Raw genomic sequence first — 26,693 nt, forward strand, 5'->3', positions numbered from 1 at the left:
CAGGTGAAAAGGGATCTCCTAGCAGCTGAAATTGTGATAAATGTAACAGCAGGACGGGGGGCTCTGGCTTGGGCTGGAGTTTGTGGGTGAAGAGAATAGAATCATGAAACCAGGGAATGGTTTGAGTTGAAGGGACCATAAAGCTCATCCAGTTCCATCCCCTGGGACACCTTCCACCAGATCAGGTTGCTCTGAGCTCCATCCAGCCTGGTCTTGGACACACCCAGGAATGGGGCAGCCCCATATTATTGCACTTGTTCTTTTTCTTTTCTGTTTGGTTTGTTTGTTTGGTTTTGGTCTTTTTATTTTTTTTTTTGTTTTTTTTTTTTTTTTTTTTTTTTTTTGTTTTGTTTTGTTTTTTTTTCTCCCTGGGATTTTTGCATAGCTTTTCTGTTAGTTTTTAGTTCACTTGTTTGTTTTGGCTTAGGGTGAGGAGCAGCTGCTGGATCTTTCTTGTTTTCAACTAGAAAATTATTTTCCCCCATTTTTGGATGTGGCATACAGAGTGCAACCTAGGTGTTTTCCATGAGACTATGTAGTATAGAGAAATACATGTGAATTTTTTATGTTCTCTAAGGTCATTTGTTGCACTTTGGATAGGACTGGCAGCTCTTTAAAGACTGATATTCAAGTGAAAGACTTTTTTTTTTTTTTCATGACCAGCAGCAAACACACTAATTTATGTTGAAAAAAAGGTTGATGTTTATTATTTTACATAAAGAGAGGCACGGTGTGCTGACAAGGTAGAGTGTAAGGGATCAAATTAATTTGTGTTACTATAAAATGTAGTTCAGCTGAGATCACACCCTCTGTGTTCACTGGGGGATGGCTTTTCCCTGATGAGCTCTGGTCAATCCACAGCAATGATTAAGTCAAACACTCCATATGTTAATAGTTCATATATGAAATCACGGGGGTGAAAAGAGAGAGGAAAAGGGAATAATATCAATAAAAAACCCAAAACAACAGAAGAGTACACTATGAAGAGTCCACAGCTACAAAATATTTCCCTCTTCTCTCAGTATCTCGTGAGGAATCAGCCATTATTTCTGCTGCCTTTTTTCCCAGGCTCCACTGGAAGAGCCTGGATTAAACTAATGCAGGGACATGTTTTGGCCGCTTAATATTTATTACAATTTTAGTTCCAGGTTTCAAAAACAATTAGGGAAACTGCTTAATAGGAAAATGACTCTAATTACTTGTTAATTGAGGTTATCTGCTTCACATTATTCAAAACCTAAATTGTGTTGACACTTGTACCCAGATATGATTACTTAATAAACAGACTGAAAATGCATCATGAATGAATTCACCACCCCCCATCCACAAAAAAAAGAAAAAAAAAAACATTTATATTTTGACTCTGGTTTGCTCATCTGAAAGATATTAAAAAGTATGTATACAGTTTGCAGTAAGCTCAGTTATGGCATGTTAGTACAAAAAATAAATTATATGTTTCAAACAGCGAAAAGATGAAGGACTGGAATTGATAAGTGAAAAGGTTTATTGGGCTTGCACATAATATATTCAGGTAAGGTTTGCACACAGTATGAAATGGGGTTACATGAAGTATGGTGTTACCTCTTGAATAAATAATTTAGCTGATAAATCAAGTACCTGGATCCAAATAAATTCCCGTGTAAATATTTGACATACTAGCATTTATGCTCGTGTTTGATTTTGGTGACTGGCAAAAAGAGAAGTGCTATTTTTAAAAAAATAGCTCATTTGGACCTGAGAGTTACAGATTTTTGACCAATAGTATATTTTCTGGACCGAGATAATTTTACAGTTTATGAATAAAACTGAAGCATCCTGTTTTCTCTTTGCTTTATTGAGCCCTGGGACTTCTATTTTTTGCAGAAAAATACGATCACTGTTTTTAAAAAAGCCTTAGGCTATAAATTAGATTTCCCAGTCATCAAATGTCTAATAATATCCAAGACCTTGATTCCATACAATGGATTTTGCCAGCCATGTCTCTGTGGGTAGAAGCAACCATTTTTAAAATATTGGGGTTTGGGGGTTATGTGGTTAATTATGATTATTTTTATCATGTGGGTTGCAAATATCATCATTTCCCTGAAACCCAAAATTTTTATTATAGGAAAAAAAAAAAGTCAGTGAGAAAAGTTGAAAGGGAGCATTTTTCTTTTAAAGACATAACTAGTGACCTGTTGACAAGAGATATTTTGTGTGTGTTTCACCTTGAAACTTCGCTGATTGAAGTGAGAAAAAGACCTCACTTCATGCAGAGGAGCCATGATTCCAGCCTCAGGGTCTGTTCCTGTGTGTCAGACTTGGGACTATTTATTGCTGAGGCATTTTTGGAAACATGAACCTTGGCAAACCATGGTGGTCAGGCAAGGAAAGAGGGACAGCAGGAAAATGGTGGTGAGTAGAAATAAATTAATTCTTCAAATTAAAGGGACTGATTGCACATTTACCAGATTACTTACCTTTGAATATGCAAGCACAACTCTTACACTTTGAAATCTGGGACTTGCATTTTCCTTAGCTAAATACCTTTTCTGAGGCATTTTCTGTAGAAATACTATCACTCCCTTCTCCTTCATATTTTGCCAAGAAATGATGGAAAGTTGCAAAGCCCACAAGGATGGAAGTTTCAGAGCTGTGTTTGTGCCCATTAATTTTCTCTTCTATGATATTTTCCCATTTTCACTCTGTTTGACATTGAGCCTGAGCTTTGTTCCTGACTCGTAGCCTATGGCAGTGGAATGGGGAGATGAGACATCACGGAGATGTAGAGCACACATAAAAAGAGAAGATGTGTAAAAACTGAAATGACATGGCAGCTGAAGCAGCTTGTTGCTCAGCTTGGTTGCATGTTTGAGTGGAGGAAGCGAGGTAAATTGTGATATGTAAGAGAATAACACTCGACAGGGTGTATGGTTGTAAGGTATATGGATGCTCAATCATGTGGTGAGGCAGAAGGCTGAAGGACAAGCGCCTTCAGTATCCGCACAGTCTGTAGATATCCGTGTGACCTACAAAACAGGGGGTGTTAGGCTCGCAGAAATATCACTTGCAAAGCAGATCCAAGCCATTTCAAGAAAATTCCACCTACACCGTTTGGCTACCTCTTAATTTTTCAGTAATTATTAAAATAATGATATTTAGGGGGGAAGAAAAATCACTGTCACACGTTTCTGTCTGCAATCCTCCCATAAATGATGAACTCTCACAGTAGTCTATACGCAAACAACCATTTTCACTTCCCACTGGTTGTACTTATTAACCTATTAGAGATACATGTGACTTTATGCTAATTTATCTGAACATTTGCAACCACCACTCTATCTGTGCCTGAATGGCTTTGTGTAATGGATCTCATGATCTTCAAATCTGGAGTAGGATTTATTTAGGTCAGACTCCATTGACAGCATTTTGAATATTTGAGCTGGGAAGCGAATGGCTCTTTGTATACTGACAGTAGAACATTTTAAGATGAATTTTGATACTTTTCGAGACACATGGAAAATAGTTTGTGAATTCGTTTCTATGGCAATGTGTAATAAGTGACTGAAGGAATTATAATTTAGGTGGATTTATCTTCCCTTATGCTCCACTGTAATGCACACACATGCTTAAACCTGGAAGGTGTTTAAGAAAATCAGCTTGTCACATTACAGCAGCCTGCCTCTGCCTTCCTGGATGTTTGTGCACCTGTATAAATGAGGGAGAATATCCCATTTTTGATTTGATGACTTTCCTCACAGATAAAGAGGTACTTGTATAAAATGCAGCACATGGAAGCTGTGGTGTCCAGATAGAGCAAAACCATCTCCAAGGTGTACTGCGCATTCAACAATTTATAAATCTGTAGTCACTGACTCTAGGCAGTGGCAAGCTAGAAAGGTTATTTTGGCTAACTGACTGATTTTTGTAATGGCACTTGTTACAGGCTAAGACAGGTCTTTTACACAGTGAAAAGCAGCCAAATGATAAAATGTGCATAAAACCTTCCCTACAACCAACTTCACCCCAGGTATTGTACCCTGAGGGGAATCCTGAAAGCCTTGCAATGCTGGACAAAACTGATGCATTCCCGATGGTTTCCAAATTCTTTAAGTTCTGAGCTTTGTGCACAGGAATAATTTCAATAAGCTTGTTTATCTCTATTTTTAAGAGCTTAATTCCGTGCTGTTACGGGCTCACTGCTAAGATGATGAGGTTTATAGAAGTGATGTAGAAAAAAAAACCAGAATAATGAATAAATATTTGTGGGGTTTTGTGTTTGTGGTTTGTTTGGTGTTTTCCTATAAGCACATGGCTTGATTATGAGAAACCAATTATGATCTTTCTGTCCTATTAATGATTAAGAGCATGTTGAATGTTAATTTCAGAAGAAATTAGTAATATCTGGCAAAATTTTAGGAAAGCTAAATAAATCTCTTACTAAACCTTATGAAGTTTTCTGAGGTGGTCTATGCCTGTTAACTTAAACAGTAAATATTTAGTTGTCATGGAAATTACAAAATTGTAAAAAAGGGGTAATCAGTATTCCAGTATTCAGAATGGGAAAATGGCATGACTTGGAAAATTTTACAGTCAAATTATCTGTTAAGAGTATTTGGTCAATTAATGGAAAAGTGTACCAGCGTTCAATTAAAAAAAAAAACAAAAAGGAATATTATTGATGTCAATCATCATAACTGAACAAACAACAAATTTTTCAAAAAATCAACCACATGGATTATTTTTGATGCAAGTCTGATTGGAAAAGGAGCCATTCTTGTGAAGTGCAGTGAAATTTTTTAAGTCATTTGACTTAACAGTATGTGACATTCTGATTAAATATTAGTTATATGCTGTATCAGTGAAGCACACATTAAATGGATTAAGAACTGATTAATTTACACGTTTTGGAAAGTAGTCCCTGGGGAATCATCATCAACTGGGTGAATTTTTAGAGTTGTTCTCCAGGGACTAGTATTAAGCTTGACACTAATCACTCTTTTTATCCATGATAGAGAAGTAAATAGAACAGTCCTAACAACATCTGAAAATAAAGCAAAGACTGATGGACTGGCAAATAGGTCTGGGTAAAGGCACTTGTGGAGAGGGATCTGCATGGCTTAATGGCTGAAAGTGCATTTAAATTTATCCAAATGTATGTATATATGGAAAAGAGGGCATGTTGCACCCAGAATTAGGAACTGTGTTCTGGGATTTTCTGTAAAATGTAGTTCTGTGGGTGTTTTGAGGTCAAGAAGTTTGAGCTGACCATTGTGAGTGATAATGAAACAGGGAGATTTGCAAATGCTCACATCTGTCAACGGCAGTGATGAGTAGAAAGTCAGAACAGTGATTCTAAAATAATGAAGATTATGCAAGGAAGAGGCAAAAACAAATAATAAAAGAGGTTAGGAAAATTGTCTTGACAGTGAAGGACCTACAGACCTCAGAATGTTTAAATTATTGACAGAAATTGAAAGGCAAATTATTTCCCTCTTTCCTACATTGTGGGACAGCACTGGGCACCAAAGAGTTCTTTAATGTATTGGGAAAAGGGTATGCAAGATGAAATGTCAGAAAGTTGGAACCACCCCAACACCCCACCCCCCCCCTCAAAAAAAATAAAATGAGAATTACAGCACATTTTGCAAAACACTAGTGGGAAACTACCAAGAGAATTGGTAAATTCATCATGTTTTCATGCCTTCAAACAAGAAATGTGTCCCTTCCAGGGAGATATCAGAGAGACCTATCCAGCATAGTTTGGATAAAATATTTATATAAACGTTTTCATAAACGGTGCCATCTTGATTCCTCATCCATGCCATGTGGTGGAGAAGCAAAGTGATCCAGTGGCAGGTGCTATTTGAAAGCCTTTGCTGAACTGGGGGTGAAAGAGGAAGAAACCAAGCACAAAAGTGATAAATCAAAACCTTTTTCGTTACATTACATGATGTATATTTGTGACTTTGCTGAGAGTATGGTATATATGTATGTGCAACATGATATATACACTGAAATATGCAGTTAAAGTCCTGTTTTTGTGTGCCACCAAAGATTCTAACAATATCCATTTGTTTTCTTGAGTTGCTAATTGGTTGTTTGAATTTTTTAATGAATTATATAGAAGCATAATTTTTGGGTTTTTAACAAAAGTAAATTAATTCTCTGGAGTAAGTGCTGCCTTTATACAGTGCCCACATCTTGGATGGCAGTGGATCTGTATTGCTGAGAGTATTCTCTTCTAATATTTTGAACAATAGGTGACTTTTTCTATCAGAACAGAATTAGGAAAATCAAATCAGGGGCAATTTTCAATCTGTCTAGACACTTCAGAAGTTTCAAACAGGATAATTCCATTTCTTCATTTCTTTATCTGTTGTGTTAGCATTATGTGGTTTGCTGTCAGTGTGATGCCACAGGAGTAACACCAGGAGGTCCAGTGTGCTTGGATCAGGAATATTCCCTGTCCCCAGTGTTCTCTTCAGGACATGGCCCAACTTGTGGAGTAGATGTTTTGAAATGTTTCTGTCTCTCTGAAGGGCAAATAATGAAATAGCACTTAAGCAATATGAAGAACAGTGTTTTGCAATTGTAGTTCTAATTTTGCCAAGACACAAATAGATTGTGCTTTTTATTTTTTACTTCTCTTTCTCTTTTTGTTTTTCCTTTTTTTTTTTTCTCTTGGAACATGCATGACAAAGAATCACATTGAGAATCCTGAAGCCTGATACAAATTTGAAGAATTAACTTTGGTATTTGAAAAACCCCCAACCAAGACCTAAACTTTACATCATCATAGTTTTACTGTGTCAGCAGGTTGTGGTAAAAATGCTAGGATATTAATTTTTGTGTGAAATGAAGGCAAATGGTAAGTGGAGAATCCCTGAGCTGGGTAGCAGCACTCGTAATCACTGCTGTCCTACCTGGTTTGCTGCAAGGTTCTGATTAAACGTAAAACTGAGAAATCTCCAAGGAAGAGGGGAGAAAAGTTAGGCTTTCAAATATTTTCATTCTTTTCCTAGCTGAATATCATGGTGTCAAATCTAATAGGAAGGAGTCGTCCTGCTAATTGACCTTTGCAAAATTACCCATTTGCTTAAAAAGCTACTTAAAGTAGATCAGTTATTATCTTGATTACTCTTTCTTTCATGTTAATGTTTATAATGGCACCTGGGAAAATCTGTTTGAAAACTTTGCTTAATTCTTTCTTGTGCTGCATCTGTAATTTGGTCCTCTGAAAAATGCTAATAAGCGAAACTGACTTTTTAAAGACATTGCAGGTCTTGATGATAGGAAAGACTAATATGAGCCAACAGGACTGGGGGAAAAGTATTCACAAGCTTATTCAGGTTATTAGTGCAAAGGGAAGGGAGAGCAGGTGGCAAGTTAGATGGTCATCTAGATATTATCAATCTGACAGGTATCCAAGTGGTTCTGTATTACAGTCTCTAATTTTGGTCTCTGAACAGTTTTTAATAAGATTTAGCTATGGTGTTGTCAGCCATGACCTGTGTTAGAAGATACTCCTTTCAATTAAACAAAATGTTCTTTGTGAAAATTTCTGCACTGACAAAAACAAAGGACTTTCCATTGTAAAAGCCAGTGTTTCACCTCTGCTTTGTCTGGAATTCGCAGCCTAAAAGCTAGAAAGGAGGTGGTCTTAGTGGTTTCTTTTTCCCTTCAGAGTAAAGAAGTTGAACTGAGCTCAAGAGTCAGAGCAAACCACTTTTTATTCCGATTCTTGGATTTTTGTCACCGGATGTTCATAGCAACTATTTTGGCTTGTGCTCCGTATAAATCTAATTTCTTTCTGAAGCCAGGACTTTTTCGGCACTGCTCCCGTGAAACTTGGACACAAGGATTTGACAATATGTCCAGACCCAAACAGATCAAGCAGCCACACATGAGTGATTCGGTGGAGCATGCTCAAAGACAAGACTGATGTCTCTGCACAGCGAACAATTCTCTGGGGTAGGGACAGCGTGCTCAAATCCAGTCACCCCAGAGTAAACACTAAGTTAGACACAGCTTAAATGTGCCTCCAAGCACAGCACACTGCTGACTCGATGAGAGCCCTGAGCCAGGCTGCAGATCCAGCCTTGTAGATTTATCTCTCTTTCCAGCCTGCTCGCACGTGCCCGAAATTGTTGGAGCATTGTTGGGGTGCACTCAGTGAGGAGAAGGGGAAGGAAAAAAAAGAGAAAAAAGCACTTGTTGGAATAATTTTATCAATATGTTTCATGGGTATTTGTGACTCAGTTTCTTAATTTTCTATGCATGTTTGTGAGGCTGATGGTTTGTTCACCACAGCATTGTTAGAAAGGAGGATTCCTGAAAGACTGCACTGGAAATACTCTCTGCTTGAGCATTATTTGATTTCCCCTTTCCTCCTCCTTCTAAAAGTTTATTTCATCTAATCAAAGAGCAGAATCTCTGTGACTTTTCTATTGACTCCCACAAAATGTATGAAGAGCAACTAAAGAATAGATGGCTTCTGGAAATTTCTTGGGATTTACAGGCACAGAGTTGATATAATTTCAGTAAAAATGTAAATAAAAGATGTATTTTTTGAATAGTTAACAAAGTATCAATTGTTTAAGTAGCTTATTTCAAGCAATAAAATTATCGCTGTATGTTGATTTACTGTTAATTGAACTAGGGAAAAAATGGTATTTTAATTTTAAATTGCTGCTCTGTCCTAATATAGCTGCAATAAGGTTGATTTCTGGACTTGGGAAAAAAGAAAAAAGAAACTTCTTATCTGAAATAATCTTTTGTTATCAAGTAGAGTTTTCTCAGTTGTTTCAAAGGGCAATGACACAAGTTAAAATGGACATTTGTTAAAATGACTGATTTCCTATCTACCTTTACTGGTGCCATGTCTTCCCATGGAATATTTTGTGCTGCATGGTGTATACAGAATGTGTGTTGAAGTTTAGACAGGTCTGGGCTTAGTTCACACTGGTTTTGGGTTTTGTACACTTTGGCTACTGAGTGATGTGCAATACCCAAGGTAGTTTTAAGGGAAGTTGAGTATCAGAAGTGGGAATCAGGGTAAACCAGGCAGTGCTCTGGTCAAAATGGCCATGGCTCTACTGCTCTAATGCTTGAGCCACTTTGTTCCCAGTTAACCTCCACTGCCATGGGCAAAGGAGAGTATATTCTTACACAGGAATCCCTGCAAATTTCTCATATCATTTTGAAACACTTTGTGTTTCCCCCCTGAGCACATTCCCCCCCTCCCTTTCCATTCCTGGCACATCTATGTCCACAGGTGTTATTAAGTGTAGGGTAGCATGTGGTGCCCATGCTTCAGTGCTATTGCAGAGGAAGGACTTCCTACAGGAAAAAAATGATCACTTTCAGTATTTTGCAGGCTGCCCATCTAAGCCCATCATTGCCTGGCATCTACACACTAAGGGCAAGGATCCAGCGAACTTGTGAGTGGGCACCATGCCATCTGAACAGATGGGCATGGAAGTAGGCAGCCAGTAGACCATGTATGTGCATCAACTGTGGGTGTTGAGGGCAAGATTCCCAGTGGAGAATGTCCAAACAGCTGTCTGGCCTGAGCCAACATGCCTACGACCAAGCAAAAGTGCCATCCCTAAATCCTGCTGAGTTGGATTAACCTTCAAAAATAAAAATTGCTTCTGCAGTAGCATAAGGTGAGTTTTTGGCTTATTTAAATATGAAAGGAGGAATTAGGTAGGCAGGATAAAGCAATGTGCTAATGTGGGGTCCACTAGAGAGAACTGAGCGTTTGTCTAGGAATATTAATATTATTTTCTACAAGGGTATTTATATGGCAAACAGCAATGGATGACTTGCAGGAGTGTGACATCAATGTTAATTACGCTTTTCTGTAAGACAGTCCTTTCAGGAGAGAGCTTTTGAGATAATTTTGATTGTAGTGTATGTGCTGGATGTGATTTTGTAAAGGCAATTCTTGTAGAATTTTTTTCACATTCACTTAGTAAGTTTTAATGATATTATGTTGCTTTTCTTTTACCCTGAGACTAGTTCTGGGGTGCAATTTCAGGTCAGGGTTGCTGACACAGTTTGCTGTCACAGCTGAGTTCTCACATTTATTGTCTTTATTTTTCTAAGATCCAAAGGGGACATGAAAAGATAATACATCATTACTCTATGTCTATATTAACTTTGATTTTTACCTTTTATAGCCATAACATCAAAGAGCAGTTTTGCAGACGTAGATCTTGGAGGCAAAGAACAGTGATGCTCTGACTGTTATTTCATTTTTATTCCTGCTGTTTTTACTCCATATTTCCTCCACCATTGCTGTACTACTCATCTGTAATTTTACCAAATCACCTGCAATAGTTTAGATAAATATATTTAACTACTACAGTGAACCAAAAGTAATGACTGTGTGATGAATAGAAAGATCAGAATAGGAAACTTATCAATACATTAGATTTCATAATATACCTTTTTAGTATAGCTGGATGAATGCTGTCACAGTGTGTACATTGCTGTATTTTGTTGCGTATTGCAGGCTGTAAGGCAAATAGAAATATATCAAAAGTCCCACTTTTAATGTTCTTTCCTGGAATCGATGAGGATTGTATGTAATACAATTAAAGCATATTGAAGCTTAGAGACTGGGTTCCAGTTTGATTTCCAGTTGGAAATCCTGCAGATTAGAGGCAGCACAGCTGTTGGTTCCTTTGTGATAGTTGGATCCCCAGGTACACAAATCCGGGTGACCCACAGTCAAATTTAGAGCAGCCCTAGGATTTCTTGAACACATATGGGTGGTAAGAACCTTTTGTAGCTGCCTCTTCTTCTACATAGGCTTTTGGCACTTCTCCTACTCCTGAAAATGCTAAAAAATGAAGCCAACTACATCAGCTGGGACTCCCTCAAAGCAAGGATCAATTGGACAGATTTCAAAGGCCATTTGAGTGACTAGAGAGGAACAAAAGGGCTGCCACTCTAGGGAAAAATCTGCTCCTGGGAAACAGCAAGCCACTAATGGAGAAAAGTACCAGCGAAGGCTAATTCTTGGAGTTAAAATATTAGCCCAAACTGGATGCCCCGAATTTAGAACACCCCTCCAATAATTTGGGGAAAGAAGGCAAGATAATTTCAAACAGACTCTGCTTTCTAATCAAACTTGTGATTAATGATTCTCTGATCGCAGAGAATGAGCTCATCTTAACACTGGGCTGAAATTTAAACTAGGATCTGAGTAATTATTTTGCTCTTCTTTCATGAATGAAGATAAATGGAGATACTCCTCCAGCAGAGGCACCACCGTGCTCGTCTACAGCAAGTCCTGAAGCCAGGGAACAGCACGCCCACGTGGTTATATTGCCTTGATAAAAAATACCCACCTTCACAGACTTGGATACAAAGGAGGACCCTCGCACTGTGGGAAAGGTCTATAGGATTCTGATTTATAAGGGAGCAAGAGGTCAAGGGAAGCAAAACCATTATCATTATTTTCAGAGGCTCTGGAGATGTGAGCTGAGTGTAGAGGGCAGTGTGCTCAAAGGGAGGCATGCAGGGCGAAGGCAGCACAATCCTACTTGCTGCTTTTTCTCTTCCCCCCGCCGATTTCAGGCTGCAGATTCTGCTGAGAGTATGTCATATGTAACATAGGCCTGTGAGGACTGTGAAGTGGTTTTCTTATTAAATGATGCATGGAGAGATTATCTGGTCTGTAGCCAGCACACAAAAGCTCCGTCCATGCAAGTTCCTATTCCTGAGCAAAGCGTTTGGTCACCTGCGTGGTAATGAGTTTTCGGGAGCCTGGGGATGGAGGGTGAGGAGCAAATATGGGCTGGTGGGGGCAGGACTGAAACTGCACTTTGTGCCTCTGCCTCCTGTAAGTTTAGAAAAAAGGCAGAGAGACCTAATGTCACATTATACTGCCCTAGTCCCACTACCTTTTTTCCTGAAGAAACCACTTTGAGACAAGGAAGGCAGAAAAAGGAAATATAGACCATGTGGTTCTAATGTAATCCTCAGGAGGATGGTGTTAGGGGCACTCCACAGCAAGGCAGGAGTGCCAGTGGCTATGGGCAGGGAGCCCACTGGGACATGGAGCTTTCCCCAGGGCTGAAAGGAGTCTTCTGCTGAATGATGGCACAGCTCGAATGCACTGGGAGCATCTGCAGCAGTGTGGGGGAGGAATGGGAGAGTTCATGCTGCTCTATTTCTGTATAATGGACAAAGATTCCTTATCTGCTGAAATGAAGTTAATAGAATTGAATAGAGTCACAGAATAGCGTGTAGCTTGGAAGGTACCTCATATGTCATCCAGTGCCACCCACTGGCATGGGCAGGGACACCTTCCATTATCCCAGGCTGCTCCAAGCCTCGTCCAACCTGGCCTTAGACACTTCCAGAGATGAGGCAGCCACAGCTTCTCTGGGAACCCTGTGCCAGGGCCTCAGTACCCTCAGGCAAGGGAAGGATTTCTTCCTGACCTATAATCTAACTCTGCCCTTTGTCACTTTGTCACTTTGAAGGTTCTCCCAATTTTCATGTCATGAAATGCCCTTAAAAATAACAAAGGGGCATCTCCGAGTGGGGAGGCGCGTGGGATTTTCTCAGTGCCTTTCACAGCTGACATGAAATCATATCATAGCTGAGCTGTTTCCAAATAATTTCTGTAGATAATGATGGACTTCCCATACTGCCCAAGACTGGATCTTGAAAACAAGTCACTTTGAACATGGCAGTGAGTGAAATGTTACAGGATTCTCCTTGCCATTGCCATTGCATAGGTATCTTTAGAGGGATGGGGCCATTAAGAAATGTTACAATATGTTCTTGTTAAGTCTCTTTATCTAAGCGATTATGAGCTGTCATTGCGGTTTGGGAGTGTCTGGGAATGAAATGACCACAGACATCGCTAAATCAGGTGTCACCCTTACTTCTCTGTTGAGGGAATGGTTTCCACAAAAGTTTATGTGATTTGTTTGTACTTTTACTGCAAAACTTTCAAGCTGCCACCAGTAAGTTCGATCCTGTAAAGAATGGAGTGTTCTGGCCCTGATCCAGAAAAACACTTAAGCCCACTGCAGAGTGCTTTGCTGGATTGGGTCCAGAGCCGAGCATCAGGCACTAGTAGGGCTCAACAGTAGGGGATTTCTCTCTTTTTCTGGTTATTTATAAAGGAATCTCCACATACATGATTGCGGTGTCGGCAGGATGAAACAAAACAATAGTTAGAGCCCTAAAAAGAAAGGTCAAACCATGAACAGCATGAAAAGGTTTTGGTAGAAATCTATCGAAGCCTCCATGAGAACCTTCTCCTTGGCAGAGCAATTCTGTGAATGATGGAGGAAACAGCAGGGAGATGCCACCTTAGGGCTTCCCATCCAATGCAGAGCTCTGCTGGACCAGGTGCTGCTTGTTTGAGAAAACCACAGTTTTCCCAGGCTACTTGTAGGTGGTGTTTGAGGACAAATAATCTGTGGTGAATAACTTGCTTGACAATTTTGAAAGCCACCTAGAAAGGTCATACAATTATATTAATTACTTAGGGATACAAGTGAATTCAGAATGACATTTCAGGAAATAATTAATTGTCTGTACTTTGCACTGGAGAAGCATTTTGAGTAATGCTAGTTGGTTTTGTTAGGTTTGGTTGAAATCAAAAATAAGTGTGCTGCTTCTCATTGACGAGATAAATTAGGTTAGAAATATGCCTGTAATGGGAAATAAAAAACAAATGGATCCTCCAAGTTTCTTTCTAAATCAATGCCACACTATGTGATGAGAGTAGTGCTGACTTAGCCATGATGAATCCCCAGAAAAAGAGGGAGAATTTAAAGAACAAACAGGAACACAGAAAGAAATAAAATGAAACATCAGGTTCTTGTGTTTTACCTCCCTGCTAAAACAGCAGCTGTCAGATGGCTGTCCTTTCACACCAGGGTACCAGGCACACGGAATGGAGGCTTTGCCTTTGTGGGAAGGATGATGATGGATTAGTGTTTAGATGCTGAAATAACTCTGGTAGGAGATGGATCCCCTTTAGCTAAGGAAGGGGAGGCAGCTCAGGCTGAATTTAACAAAACCAGACTTGCCCACAGACTTGCAAGCGCTCGCAGAGTGGATTTTTAGTGCTGCAGGTGACATTGTTGCTGACTGAAGAATGTTCATCAAATCAGAAAACTGCTGATAAGCTGCCTTTCCCAAAAAGGGATCTCACGAACTTCTCCTGTAAATCTCTGCCTTTCATCGTACCCTGGGAGGTGAGGTAGAGGACTTGTGACAGATATTATTTAGGTTTTTCTGGAGTTTATTAGGGTAATCAAATGATGCTATGGAGGAAAAAAAATCTCAACCCCTCTCCTTTATGGCCTATATATTAAAAGCTGAGTGAAAGAATGAAAATAACAGAGCTTACACCTCTCTTTGAATATTTTGGTACTTCATTGAAAATTGTGAGTGTATTGAAACATGGCCATCTTGCCTGCTGTCACCCAGGTTCTGCTGAGAATATTTTGACTTTCAACTGGATTTATTTTAAGGGAAGTAATGTAACTAACAACTCATTCATTGGTGTTTTCAAAATATATTTGAGACCAAGTTTCAATCAGCCCTGCAGGAATTTTATCAAATTAGTCTAAAAGAATATATTTCCTCTGATGCTATTGTGTTATTTTTTTTACAAGTTGTTTTCATTAATTTTCTTTAAATTTCTATTTCTAAACCAAAAGGCTGATAGAAATCAGTAAGAACTTTATTGAAGTTTTCTATTAATTCCATTTGTGAGCCAAATATTGGGGTGTTTTTCCAGAAGAGCTGGACCTTGGTTTACATAGTTGTGGATTTTTGTTGTATTTCTGTAACTAGGTTCAGACTTTGGAGCTTCAGGACTTTCTTTGTATGAGGTTGCCCATTGGTGGGCTAACAAAAAGAAACACATTTTTAGCAAAAGTATCAATTAAATAATTTTTTAAGAGGTTTATTCTTTCCCTTACCTTCATGCACTTTCCCTTAACTGCACTTTCCCTTCTTTGCATATGCAAAGAGGTTTCTTAAAGGACATTGTATCATCCACACCTGGAATTTTATTTTCCTTAATAGTTTCATATTTCCTGGAAATCTCGAAGTGTCTTTCAATTACACTACCCCAATAATTTGCTAGACCTATAAAAATAGGATTTTTTACTCATTTTTTCATTCTGTTGTGTGTGGATAGATTTAAGGCCCTGGATAAATTCCTTTTTAGCAAGTATCAAACGTGAGCATTGCTTTTGCTAATGCTCTGGTTGCTGAACCAAAGAGCAGCTGAGAGCTTTGCTCAGCACTCCACACTTCACAAACTTTCACACGGGGCCTCCAACAGCCACGTGGGGCTCCTGGAGGGAGCAGCTGAATGTCAAAGCAGGCACTGTGGAGTAGTGGTGCTCATGTTATTTAATTTGGATGATTGAAAAATGTATTTGAGAAGTCATTGCCGGGCAATATGCTCTGCTGTATGGTAAGGAATAATTAGAATGTGGGGGATCTGGGTAAGAAAGAGTTCCTGTGATCTAGACCTGAATAGCTTAGCTATATGTCTCAGGCACTATAGAACCTTCAGAGTTGTCTAACAGTAAAGATAAAGAAAAAGATAAATTGAATTAATTTATTTTGAATTTATATACATGTCTCTGCCTGCATTAATATTTAGCTCCATCCAAAATCTAAATAGAAAGACTGTAATCTTAGAAGTTCTCTCAATAGCATCAGCAAATCATTCTTGTTTACCCTACATGCTAATAAAACAGGAACATGACACTCCTGAAAACGAGATTGCAAAATACAGAAAATGCGGTCTGACATTTTTTTTCTCCCCAAAGGAGGGACTGCCACTAACTAAAGTATTTCTTATGAAAGCTCGATTGCTTAAGATGCAGAATATTAAGAGAGAAAAACACTTTAGGACACAGCCATGTCACCAGCTGTTACTCACCCTTAATGAAATTGTTAAGTGATATTCTTCATAAATAGGTCAGAGAAACTTTTGAATTGTGAAGAATGTTTTATCTCTTTCTTTGAAATATTTGTATTAAATTTAGAACTGGTAATTCATTAAGCTCATTAGCTCTGACTAGGAGAGTAGAGCAATATCTAGGATATAGATTTCAAGGCTTAAAAACCTTAGTGCTTACAAATAAACATGAAAGCAATGTGTGGAGAAAAAATATGGGATCATAATATGTTTAACTGTTTTTTGAGCGTGGCCCTCTGGATTAATTAAGAACATTTTCTATATTCAGACACTTGAATATAAACAGAATACATTATGACTTTTGGTTAACTCTCTTTTAATAGGGAAAAAGAGAATGCATTACGATGAATACAGTGGAAACTAGTTGAGACTGTATTTTGGTGTTTGCTTTGTGGCTTCAGCTAAAAGAGGAAATAATCACTGAATTTATAGGACCACACAGCTCTTATTTTTTTTTTTAACTGATATTGAATTTAAACAGGAAAAGTTTTATACATATATATACATATATGCACACACTTTTGAGTGATCTGATCTTTGTTGCAGATTTTTAAGGAAGCAAAATGCTATTGAGCTCTGCCAAATGCTTGATTTGTGAAGTAACTTTTATTTAGTTTTAATAGATTCTGGTATAAAGCAATGATTTTTCAGAATTAAGTCACAGTTGATTACATTGTCTTCCTCAAAGAAAAGGGAGAATTGAAGGAAATCAAGAACTCATTATTTGGGAGCAATCGTAGATTCAAAGTCCAGTATTGCTGGAGCCTTTCAGTCAAGGAGACATTAGAAACAGCCTTTAAAGCAGTTTAAACTTGCTGGATTTTGGTGTGCTTGCGCCCAATTGTTTTCTGGTTTCTTCACTGACTTGCTTTTTGCGGCCTTGAGGTTTCAATCAGCAGCTTTCCTATTTCTCTAAAATGGGTTTAAGAACACCTAACCAGTTAAACCATTTTTGAGATTCCTAATGGGAAAAAAGCCCCACAAATTAGGTTACTATTATCAGCTGATTAATTTTAGGTGAATTTGCTAATGTGACATCACAAAGAAATACATTTACACCAGAGTATATCAGCTGTGCATTTTAAATACCCAGGGCTCAGAGGATCACCAGAAAGAAACCCCAAACCTCCACCCAGTGCATGCTGTGTGTGCCCTGTAATTAAATTTGTTGGTCCATCTTAACCTGCATGTATTTGAGTCCTCTCTGAATGCAAATATTTCTTCTTTTTCAGATAAATCGTCACAGAAGAAATCTTTCCCAACACAACCTGACTTTTACAGACATCATCAGTACCCAGGACCCCACGGTAAGAAATTGCTCTATAGAGCTGATAAATCACTCTGGGTACTTTAAAGGTTTAAAACATAAATGTTGCACTTACTTTGTTAAAGAATAAATGCATAAGGATTTGGATGCCTCAAGATGTTAAGGGATGTGAGGGACTTTGATTAATCAATAAAAAGAATAATTTTTGAAGGTACAAAGTCATTTATATGGCTTGAATTTGCTGTTAATTCTGTTGTGCTTGACTGAGGTTTCATCTGTGTTAATATTTGGTATAAAGGAATGTGATGAAGTCTTTGTCCTCTCTTTGCCCTTATTAAGGTGCTTTTAATATCAGTATTAATCTGTATAAGAAATATTATAATGAAATTAAAAACAACCAATTCTTCACATTAGAAGAATATAGGGGGGATGAGAAACAGACGCTTTTCTGCTAAAATAAGATGAATATGCAAATACAGATTCATTAAAGAAAGGCTGGTATCAGCAGTACTTTTACTTGGACAAATTTTTCAGGATTAGGTATGTTCAGAAAATTTTAATTCTACTCAAGAAAATTATAAAACCTGTATGTGACACAGTGATAATTGTTTCCTTATAGTTTCTAACAATATTATATCATGAAAATGAGACCCTTTCAAAAAATATTTAGAAACTCAAATATTTACACTACATAGTCTCACCTTTATTATTCTTCTAAGAAATATTTAAAAAACAAATCAACACAAACTCCACAAAATAATTCTATTTTCCTATTTTGATGTTAATTCTTCAGGGCATTTTGGGTCATTTTCTCAACCTTCCACATGCTGAAAAGGCGCAGAAGGGCGGCAGCTTTACAACAGTTGATGATATTTATTGAGACAGAAACAGAATGTATCATTAGGATATATTTGGAATTATTTTCAGTCCAATATCATCCATTTGCAGAAGTATTGCAAGTTGGTCCTGAGCTGTCCTAGAAGTGTTTTCTTGGAAAAGAAGTAGCACAGAAAAGGGGATATCAACAGATGTTAGACAAGGGGAATGCAGCATCCTGAAAAGAAATTATTAAAATATTGGGGTCCTAAGTATCCTAGATATATTTTTATTTGAATTTGTGGTAGTTTTTGCATAATTCCATGCTTGCCCTTTACATTAATTACAGAGAAAACTGTGCCCATTTTCAATTAGAGGAGGCCATTTTAATTTTATTTAAGGACAGCACCTGTACTAATTCCATTAAACCAATATATGTGAAAGGAGTTTTCTTAGCACTGAGAGGGCTCATATTAACTGCAGCTCTTGTAGTTTTTTACTGTTCAGTTTTGAGCCATTTAATTTACAGCAAATGGTGGATTTGAGCTATGTAATTTAAGTCAGGATATTTTATATACCCAATATTTGTTAGTAGATTTGATATCCTAGCTGAATACAATTATAAGGACAATATGACTGAGCAGCAATATTTTCATATGGAAGCACATCCAGTTCTTAACTTCCCAAGATTGACAACAAAGGGGATGTATGTCTGGTGTTGAAAAATAAGACTTTTCCTTTAGTTCTGGATTGGTTAAAACAGCAGTTTGGGAAAGGGGTTGGTAAACTTTGAAAACGTGAGATTTTTGGGTCTGATTCAGAGAGGCAATCAACAGCTTAAATGGTTAGCCAACGTTCCTCCCTGTTCCTGTTTCCAGATGGATAGAAATATTAAAAATAACAACTTCTCTGATATGTTGTTCGACATCTCTGGCCCACGCCAACCACAACAAGTTTTATGCTACAAAAATGGAGGGTTAGAAGGGGAAGAAAAATATCAAAAACGTAAAGTAAGGCGGGGGGGGGGAAAGAGAAAAAAGTTGGTGGAGATGGATTTAGCTCTGCTAGTTCACCCATCCATCACTAGATAAATAGTGACATAACTCTGCACAATAATCCCTGCACACTTTCTCTCTGGGCTTTCTGTGGTAATGATATGCATGACAGGAATTTACATGAGGTAAGTACGAATTACAGAGGAAGCACGTGCTGATCCTCGTGTACCCGCTTGAGAATGTCCCCTAAATCAAGGTCCATGGGCCTACAGGCCTTTCCATAGGTATGCACACAGTATTTATGTCCTCACATGTTATATATCAACCTCAGACAAAATCTGAGGAAATCGTGAAACATACTACACTGTTAAAATAATGCTATTTTGTACAATTGAAATAACAGACATGTTTGATTTAAAAATCCTTGTATTGCCTGTTAAAGCATGTTTTATTGCTATTAAATGGCTTTGCAGACAGCAAAATTCTATTGGAATTGTTATGAAATTGCCTTGTGATGCAATTTACTACAAAGACCATGTGGAGTTTCTAATATCCAAGTTGGGCACTGGCTCAGTAGTGTTTGAAAGCAAAACCAGGCTCACTCTTAATCACAGTTTTGTTTCTTTTTCCCATTACTGACACAGTTGAGTCATCCTTAGTTAATGAGACCTGATGAGATGGGAGGTTGTTGGGTTTGGCTGAAAAAGTCATCTTGCTTTGTTTGGTTTTTAGCTTTTTAATATAAATTTATATAGACAAAAATGACCCCTATCCCAGCTGTGCAATGAGATATTTCAGCTGACCAGAGAACCAAGGGTATGCAAGGAGGTCTGGTTAAAGGAATTTATTCACAGAGGTGGAGGAGCACAAATAGAAATGAAAATAAAATAGCCAGTTTCGGCCTTGCTTCTGATACACCAAAACTCAAACATGGTTCTGGGACTGTACAATCAAGTGTCACAGTCCCATACAGAGTCCTCAACGTGGTATGTCCCTCACAGCTAATGATGAAACTCAATATATAAAATGTCTTTTTCAACATAATTTACTTGCAATTCATTTTAAATGAATTTCATTTTGCTCATAGCTAGAAATTTTACCTGCATCAAAATAATTTTATTCTAAATAAATGGAACAAAATAAAGCAAAATAAAATTTTATTGGGTTTTTATTGTGGCTAATTTTGTGTGTAGTAGTTGACTTTAAGTGTGTTTTCCAACTATTAAAAAATAGTGGAATATATCAGAAAAAATAGGTGATTAAAGATCAAGAATTAATGGCAAATTATTTTTTAACTTCTTTAACTAGAGAAGCTGGATGCAGATTCCTATACATGTATTAAGTGGTTTTATTCAGCTGAATAAATAATATGGTTATGACCTTCTTTTTTTCTTGCAGGTGGTGGAGAAGGAAGGATATCTTCTAAAAGCAAAAATAGCAGATGGTGGCAAGAAATTAAGGTATAACATGAGAGTGTGACAGAGCCTAAAGGGGCTCCAAAAGAGCTGGAGAGGGACTTTGAACAAGGGCCTGTTGGAATGACAGGACAAGGGGGAATGGCTTCAAACTGGCAGAGAGAAGGGTCAGATCAGATATTAGGAAGAAATTCTTGCCTATGAGGAAGGTGAGACCCTGGCACAGTTTCCCAGAAAAGCTGTGGATACCCCATTCTATCCATAACCAGGCTCACTTGGTACAAATTGGGTACTGGATTTAAGATGTATCCCAAGATATATTACTACTGAGTTCCTTGGGAGTCCATATTCATCCAGCCTATCCAACTCATAGGAAAATTTGTTTAAATCTGCACATAGCACTCTTGACCACTTACACCTTTGTGGACTTGCACGACCTCTTTTAAATGGAAAGAAAAATTAGAGAAAAATAATGAAGATCTGAAGTGATACTTACCAATAGACAATTCTTATTCACCACGTGAAGCAGATCAACAGTAGATTTATGAGTGTTTCTCTAAATATCAGATGTTATGACTCCTAAATTCAAAAGTCAAACTTGAGCTGTTGATCAAAAAATAGCTTTTTATCAGATCAGATTTATGATTATGTAGTGGTTTGAAACCCGTTATGGGTAACATATAATAGCATTTTCCTCTCAATTGAATACTATGTTTTTTCTGTATCAAGAGACATTCTTTCATGTGTCCATGTGTATTTTTACTTCCCCCTAGCCCCAGCAGTTTGTCAGTTCCCTAGGGCTGTACCATGAGCTCCTGATGTCTAATGGTTACTCAAACCTTGCTCAGATATTGCTCTTGTCTTCCTTGCATTCCTGTAAACTTTTAATTTAGGGAAACGAGACAGCATTTTGGACCTTTCAAAATAGACCTGTTACTGAGCTCTGTATAGTCAGATCAACATTTTTCCTTCTCAGTTTTATTTTAAGAATTAGGTACCAGAAGGGCACCAGATATTTCAGAGTCCTCTTCATGTGAACTTTGAGCATGTGTGAATAATCCCGCTGTTTTCATTTGACAAGATGGCAAAAAAAGAAACACAAAGGGTTTTCAAAATGTGCATGAGGAGAAAGAAGCCCTTCAAGCTTTGATAGGTTACATTTTGGGTATAAGTAGGATGGTCCAGCTTAGTCAGTGTTGATGGAAGTTTGTTGACAATGTTGACTTCAGACCATTTTTGTTTCTGACATGTATATATATTAACATATATAATGTTTTAATAATTAAAAGCCAAGTCTAAAAATGAAATATCTTTTACCTCCTGCTTGAATGCCTCACAGGTTTTTCTCTTTTTCTTTTCTTTTCTTTTTTTCTTTCTTTTTTTTTCTTTATTTGTAAGGAAAAATTGGTCCACCTCCTGGATTGTTCTTACTGCTCGGAAAATGGAATTCTACAAAGAATCCAAGCAGTCGTTGCTGGTAAACCAGGTAGGCAATCAACCATCCAATATCTTCAGTCTTCTGGCAACTATTATTTCAGTATAAAAAGTTTGATGTTTACAGAAGACAAATTTAGACTGAGCTAGCAACTTCAAAGGTTTGAGAACAGCTGAAGGAAAAATGCCTTGATAAACTCTTAATCAGATGTAGTGTATGTGAAGAAATAGGACACAACATGTCCTTTATTAAGAGGTGCATTTCGAGAGTAATTGCAAAGTGAGACAAATGGTGAGTGACTACCCAGTAATGTGAAGGTAACACTTTAAATTAAGGTGCCACTTATAAATGCTTTATTCTTATTTATGAAAATGATCACTAAATGCAGCTACTTCCTCAAATAACGTACTATAAAGTATGTTATAAAATGCATTAGTAATAAATGCTGAACAGATGATGCGATGAGAATCTGTTGCAAAGGATATTGTGAGGCGTAAATTGTATTAAACCATGCATGTGCATCTTTAATACATGAATTTAAGTTGTTATCTACCATCCCATAAAGTGGCTTATACATTAATAAATAATAATAAATTATTTATAAGTGGCACCTTAATATAGGGTGTTACCAAAGCAGAAAACATTATAAGTTAGCAAAGTGATTTTTTATCACAGTATAAATGTGACATCCACCATATCCCACTAACCTTCCTGAATATTTCTATGACTCCATCTAATGCAGCTAATGCAATTTCTGTAGCCTGTAGTTACTACAAAGTGAAATTTGCAGTACCTTCTTATTGTGCCCCAAGGAAAGGCTGCTGATCTTCTCAGGAGATGTGACAGTGGTAGTGGCACGTGTCCCCCCGGTGCTGGGCACTGCCCAACCTGAGCATGGGCAGCAAGAGGGAAATTTAGTGGCTCTGTGACACTTTGGGCAGTGAAGGGATGGGCTTGACAAAATCCTGTTGTTGAAAGGCTCTCAAGGCCTGATCGAACCTGCCAAATCTCATTGGCTTGATGGGTGGCCACAAAGGTGCTCTCCTTGGCAGGAGTCACAAACAATAAGTTATTTTTCCTGTGGCAGGTGATGCAAACCATTCTTCTATAAATCCTAGATCTAGCAATGCCACCTGTCAGAAAATCAGCCTTGAAGAGCACCTTTTCATGCCTTAGACTTCTTGGAAGAAGGTGAGCTTTATGGAAAAAGAACCCCAGAACTAAAATATGAATAAAAATAAAGGATGAAATCTGGCACTTCCTGCTTGCTTTTGTGCTAGTCCAGCTGGAAAATGCAACTTCTCTGCAGCCATGAAAAGAGAAAAGCTTGAATTATTATTTTTTTTCAGAATCACCTGTTTTCCTTAAAGTTGACTTTTATGTTATTAGGAAAAAGATAAATGTCTAAGATGAATTTATTAGAACTATTATTACAATTTACTAAGTGTCTTACACCTCTACCTGCTACCTCTTCCCTCTCTGTGCAAGCCCTCACCCAAATTCCAGAAGAAAACTGAACTGGTGGAAATTTAACACACAGGAGGCTTCATTTTGCTCTGAGGCTCCTCAGCATGGTTCAAATCCCCATGAGCTCTTTAGGGATTTGCATACTAAACTAGACCTGCCTGGAGAATGGGGTTTTGGACCAGATCTCAAAAATTTAACTAAAACAGTGATGCTGTGTTATGAAACAGGACCTTCTGAGAGGTCAGTCCCTAACCCTGCAACCTCTGTCACCACCAATGCTCAATTTATCAGTGAGATAAAAATCTCCTGCCTCCCGTGTTAGGAAGAACACAGACATACTGAACTTGCATTTTCTTCATTCTGGGGGGGGGTGGGGGGGGGGAAAGCCTTGTTTTTTTATATATATATTTTATTCCACACTAGATTTGAGCATTGAGGCTGTGAACTCAATGTTCACTAGGTGAGAAAAATCTGTTTAAGTTACATTTTCTGTCTGTTGTATAAAACTTAAATGTAACAATAAATAAACCAATTAGGTAAAGCTTGAAAACAACAAGAGCTGTCAGTGTTCAAAATCTTATAACCCAATTTCCTAAACCCAAATTTTGCATATCAAAAACCTAAACTGCCATGCTTATCTCATCTGATAAAGTAAATGCAGTGCTTATTTCCTTTGTAAACCACTTAGCCAGATATAACTTTGATAGTGGAAAGGGACTAATACAAAAAAGTTTCATTAGAAACCATTTGTTTATTGATTTTATTTTATTTTTCCAGTTTTAGTTTACTTTGGAAAAGGAGGAACTCAGCCATTAATTAAATAATATAAGAGAAGTTATGTTCATTCACGATAGTATGAATTATAACAAATCAATTTTATTGTTAGCAGGAAAATGATGTGACTTAATGAAAAGATTAATGTTCCTTTGTATTCTAAAGATATTAATTCATTAATTATTAATTATTAAATACTGTACTTGGAGCAAAAATTTAGACTAAGACAGCATGATTAAAAGAGGAGTGATATTTCACAAAACAAAGGCAGCAGGAGAGAGGGAAATGAGAGCACTTCTAATCACACCTCTTTTCATGACAACGGGACTAAATAGCATTTAGAGGTAATCTAAAATTCTATTTGTCTAAATCTTTAGTAATGTTTTAATCGAAGAGCTGGCCATATCTAAAAGGAAGTTTTGCTGCTCCTGTGTACAACTGTAGGAACAGGATTCACTTGCAAATTTGCTGTTGCTGTGCATGGATCCATGGCTTTGCTTTCTGCTGAAGTTGGTGACAAAATCTGGAATTATCGGAAGTAATAGAGCACAGCAATTAAAGCACACAGAGGAGAGATTCAGAAAATGAGATTGTTTACAAATACTACTGAAAATGCAAGTTTGCATCCCATATTGCTAAACCATTAGCTTTTGCTGCTGCCTTGATCTTTTGTGGTCCTGGCTTTAATACACTTTTTTTCCCCTTTTTTCTTTGTTTAACCATACTTATGAATTTGTCTAGCTCTTTATTTTAAATTAAAGACATTGTGATCTAAATGAATCACAGCTCCATCCTTCCTTACCAGCATTTAATTCTATCATCAGTTGGTCTTTCTGACCAAGAAAATGTAGTCAGTTTATTCCCTCAGATAGTTTATTCAAGAGAGGTTATTTTAACCTCAGGTTATTAGCCCATCTGCAAAGTAATTTAGCGAGTGAAAATGCTGCTGAAATCCATATTCATGTTTAGGAAGATTTCATCTTAGCAGACACTTGTATCAATTTACAGCATAACCCCCTGCAACAACATTGATATAACATAATTGCTCTGACTGCAGAGCACAAAGCAAGGACGTGGAGAGCTCAGACTTCCCAGTCACCTTAGCTTGCTCTCTCCCAGTGTCTCTGGGTGTTGCATAACCTGGGAAGCCAACTCTGTAGCAGGGAAAGGTTTAGGCCAACGTGTATTTCCCTGTGGATTTCCTGGAGTTCTGATGGATTTCAGTGGGTGTTCCTCAGGAGTGCAGCGGAAGGGTGACGGGCAGTTTCAGGCTTAATGGAACTGAATGATTTAGTGTGAAATTTCCATCAGAAACTTCACATTTTATGCCATGCCCATGAGTTCATAGACACATTGTGGTCAGAACTGATAAATTGTGCAAAGGATAAGTTTTCATAGAATCCTAGAATAGTTTGGGTTGGAAGCAACCTTAAAGATTTTTGGTCCCCTCTCCAGCTATGGGGAGGGAGACCTTCCACTAGACCAGGTTGCTCAATTCATATTTATTTCCCCCAGAGAAAGAGACTGACTCAAATAATCATTGCATGTAGCAGAAACCTGTTCACCTTTCCCATACAGCAGCAAGCCTGCATCCCATCTTTTCTGGAGAGGGAGATGCACATGCTTGTATTTTATTTCTGCTTAATACAAAATTTTCAGGAGCAGCAAAATTACACTGAGTGTTCACTGGGGGCACAGAAGGGTCCAGGTCCTGCTGTTGCATATATTTTTGTACAATAATAGAAATTAGAGATACTACTGAGTTGACTCCTCCATCTTCCTACAACATCTCTCTAGGCTTTTCATTGTTTTTTTCCCCCTTCAGATTCCATGACAGTTTTCCTGAGGAAAATATTCTGTAGCCCAGTAATGTTCACTATCAAAAAATTAATTCTGTTCCTTTGTCTACATGTTAATCTCTTCTTTTAATCTCATCATGTGTTTCCAAAATTTCTCAACATTTTCTTCTGGTGGAAAAAAGCTGCTCTTCTTTGTTAAAGTATTTTCAGAGTCAAACTATCCATGTGGGTAATTTTTTTTTTCCAAAGAAAGCAAGATTACCCACTTCGAGAAGGCTGTGTTGTTTGTTCCTGATGGATTGCAGAGCTGCCTCTGTGGTGCAGATCTGGACATTGCATGGAGTCCTGGAGATGATCTAAGCCTCATAACCCTATTTATAAAATTATTAGAATATTGAAAACTCATTCATTTCCTCCACAATTTGAAGGTTTATTTGCATTAATATATCAGTGCTTTGGTTTCTTCCAACTTCATAATTTTTGCCATGCAAATATTAGCTGGCTGAATTTCACAACATTTTTGCAAAATCAAGTCTCAATGCAGTTTTGATCTGTTGTTAAAAAATTGGAAAGACTAAGCTCTTGTCAGAGGCCAAGCAGGAAATTTAAGGCAGAGGTGGGGAAAAAGAAATCCAAGCTCTTTTCTTCCAGTGGTTTAACCACAAGAACATCCTTATGTTTTGAAGAGTATATTTCTTCTATTTAAAAAATTAATAATAATAATAACAATAAGGAACAAAGGCATGCAGGACTGTCAGTTT

General features: G+C 37.7%; 1 protein-coding gene across 1 annotated transcript in view; it reads left to right on the plus strand.

The window, feature by feature from the left end:
- Positions 1 to 26,693, plus strand: part of ARHGAP15 (Rho GTPase activating protein 15) — a 320,948-nt gene that overhangs the window by 29,962 nt on the left and 264,293 nt on the right. The window contains exons 3-5 of the mRNA XM_062498346.1: positions 17,197 to 17,271; positions 20,441 to 20,502; positions 21,856 to 21,943. Coding sequence (XP_062354330.1) covers positions 17,197 to 17,271; positions 20,441 to 20,502; positions 21,856 to 21,943 — 225 coding nt within the window. The remainder of the gene's footprint in view (positions 1 to 17,196; positions 17,272 to 20,440; positions 20,503 to 21,855; positions 21,944 to 26,693) is intronic.

The sequence above is a fragment of the Cinclus cinclus genome, chromosome 9 (genome assembly GCF_963662255.1).
Source record: "Cinclus cinclus chromosome 9, bCinCin1.1, whole genome shotgun sequence".
Taxonomy (NCBI): Eukaryota; Metazoa; Chordata; class Aves; order Passeriformes; family Cinclidae; genus Cinclus; species Cinclus cinclus.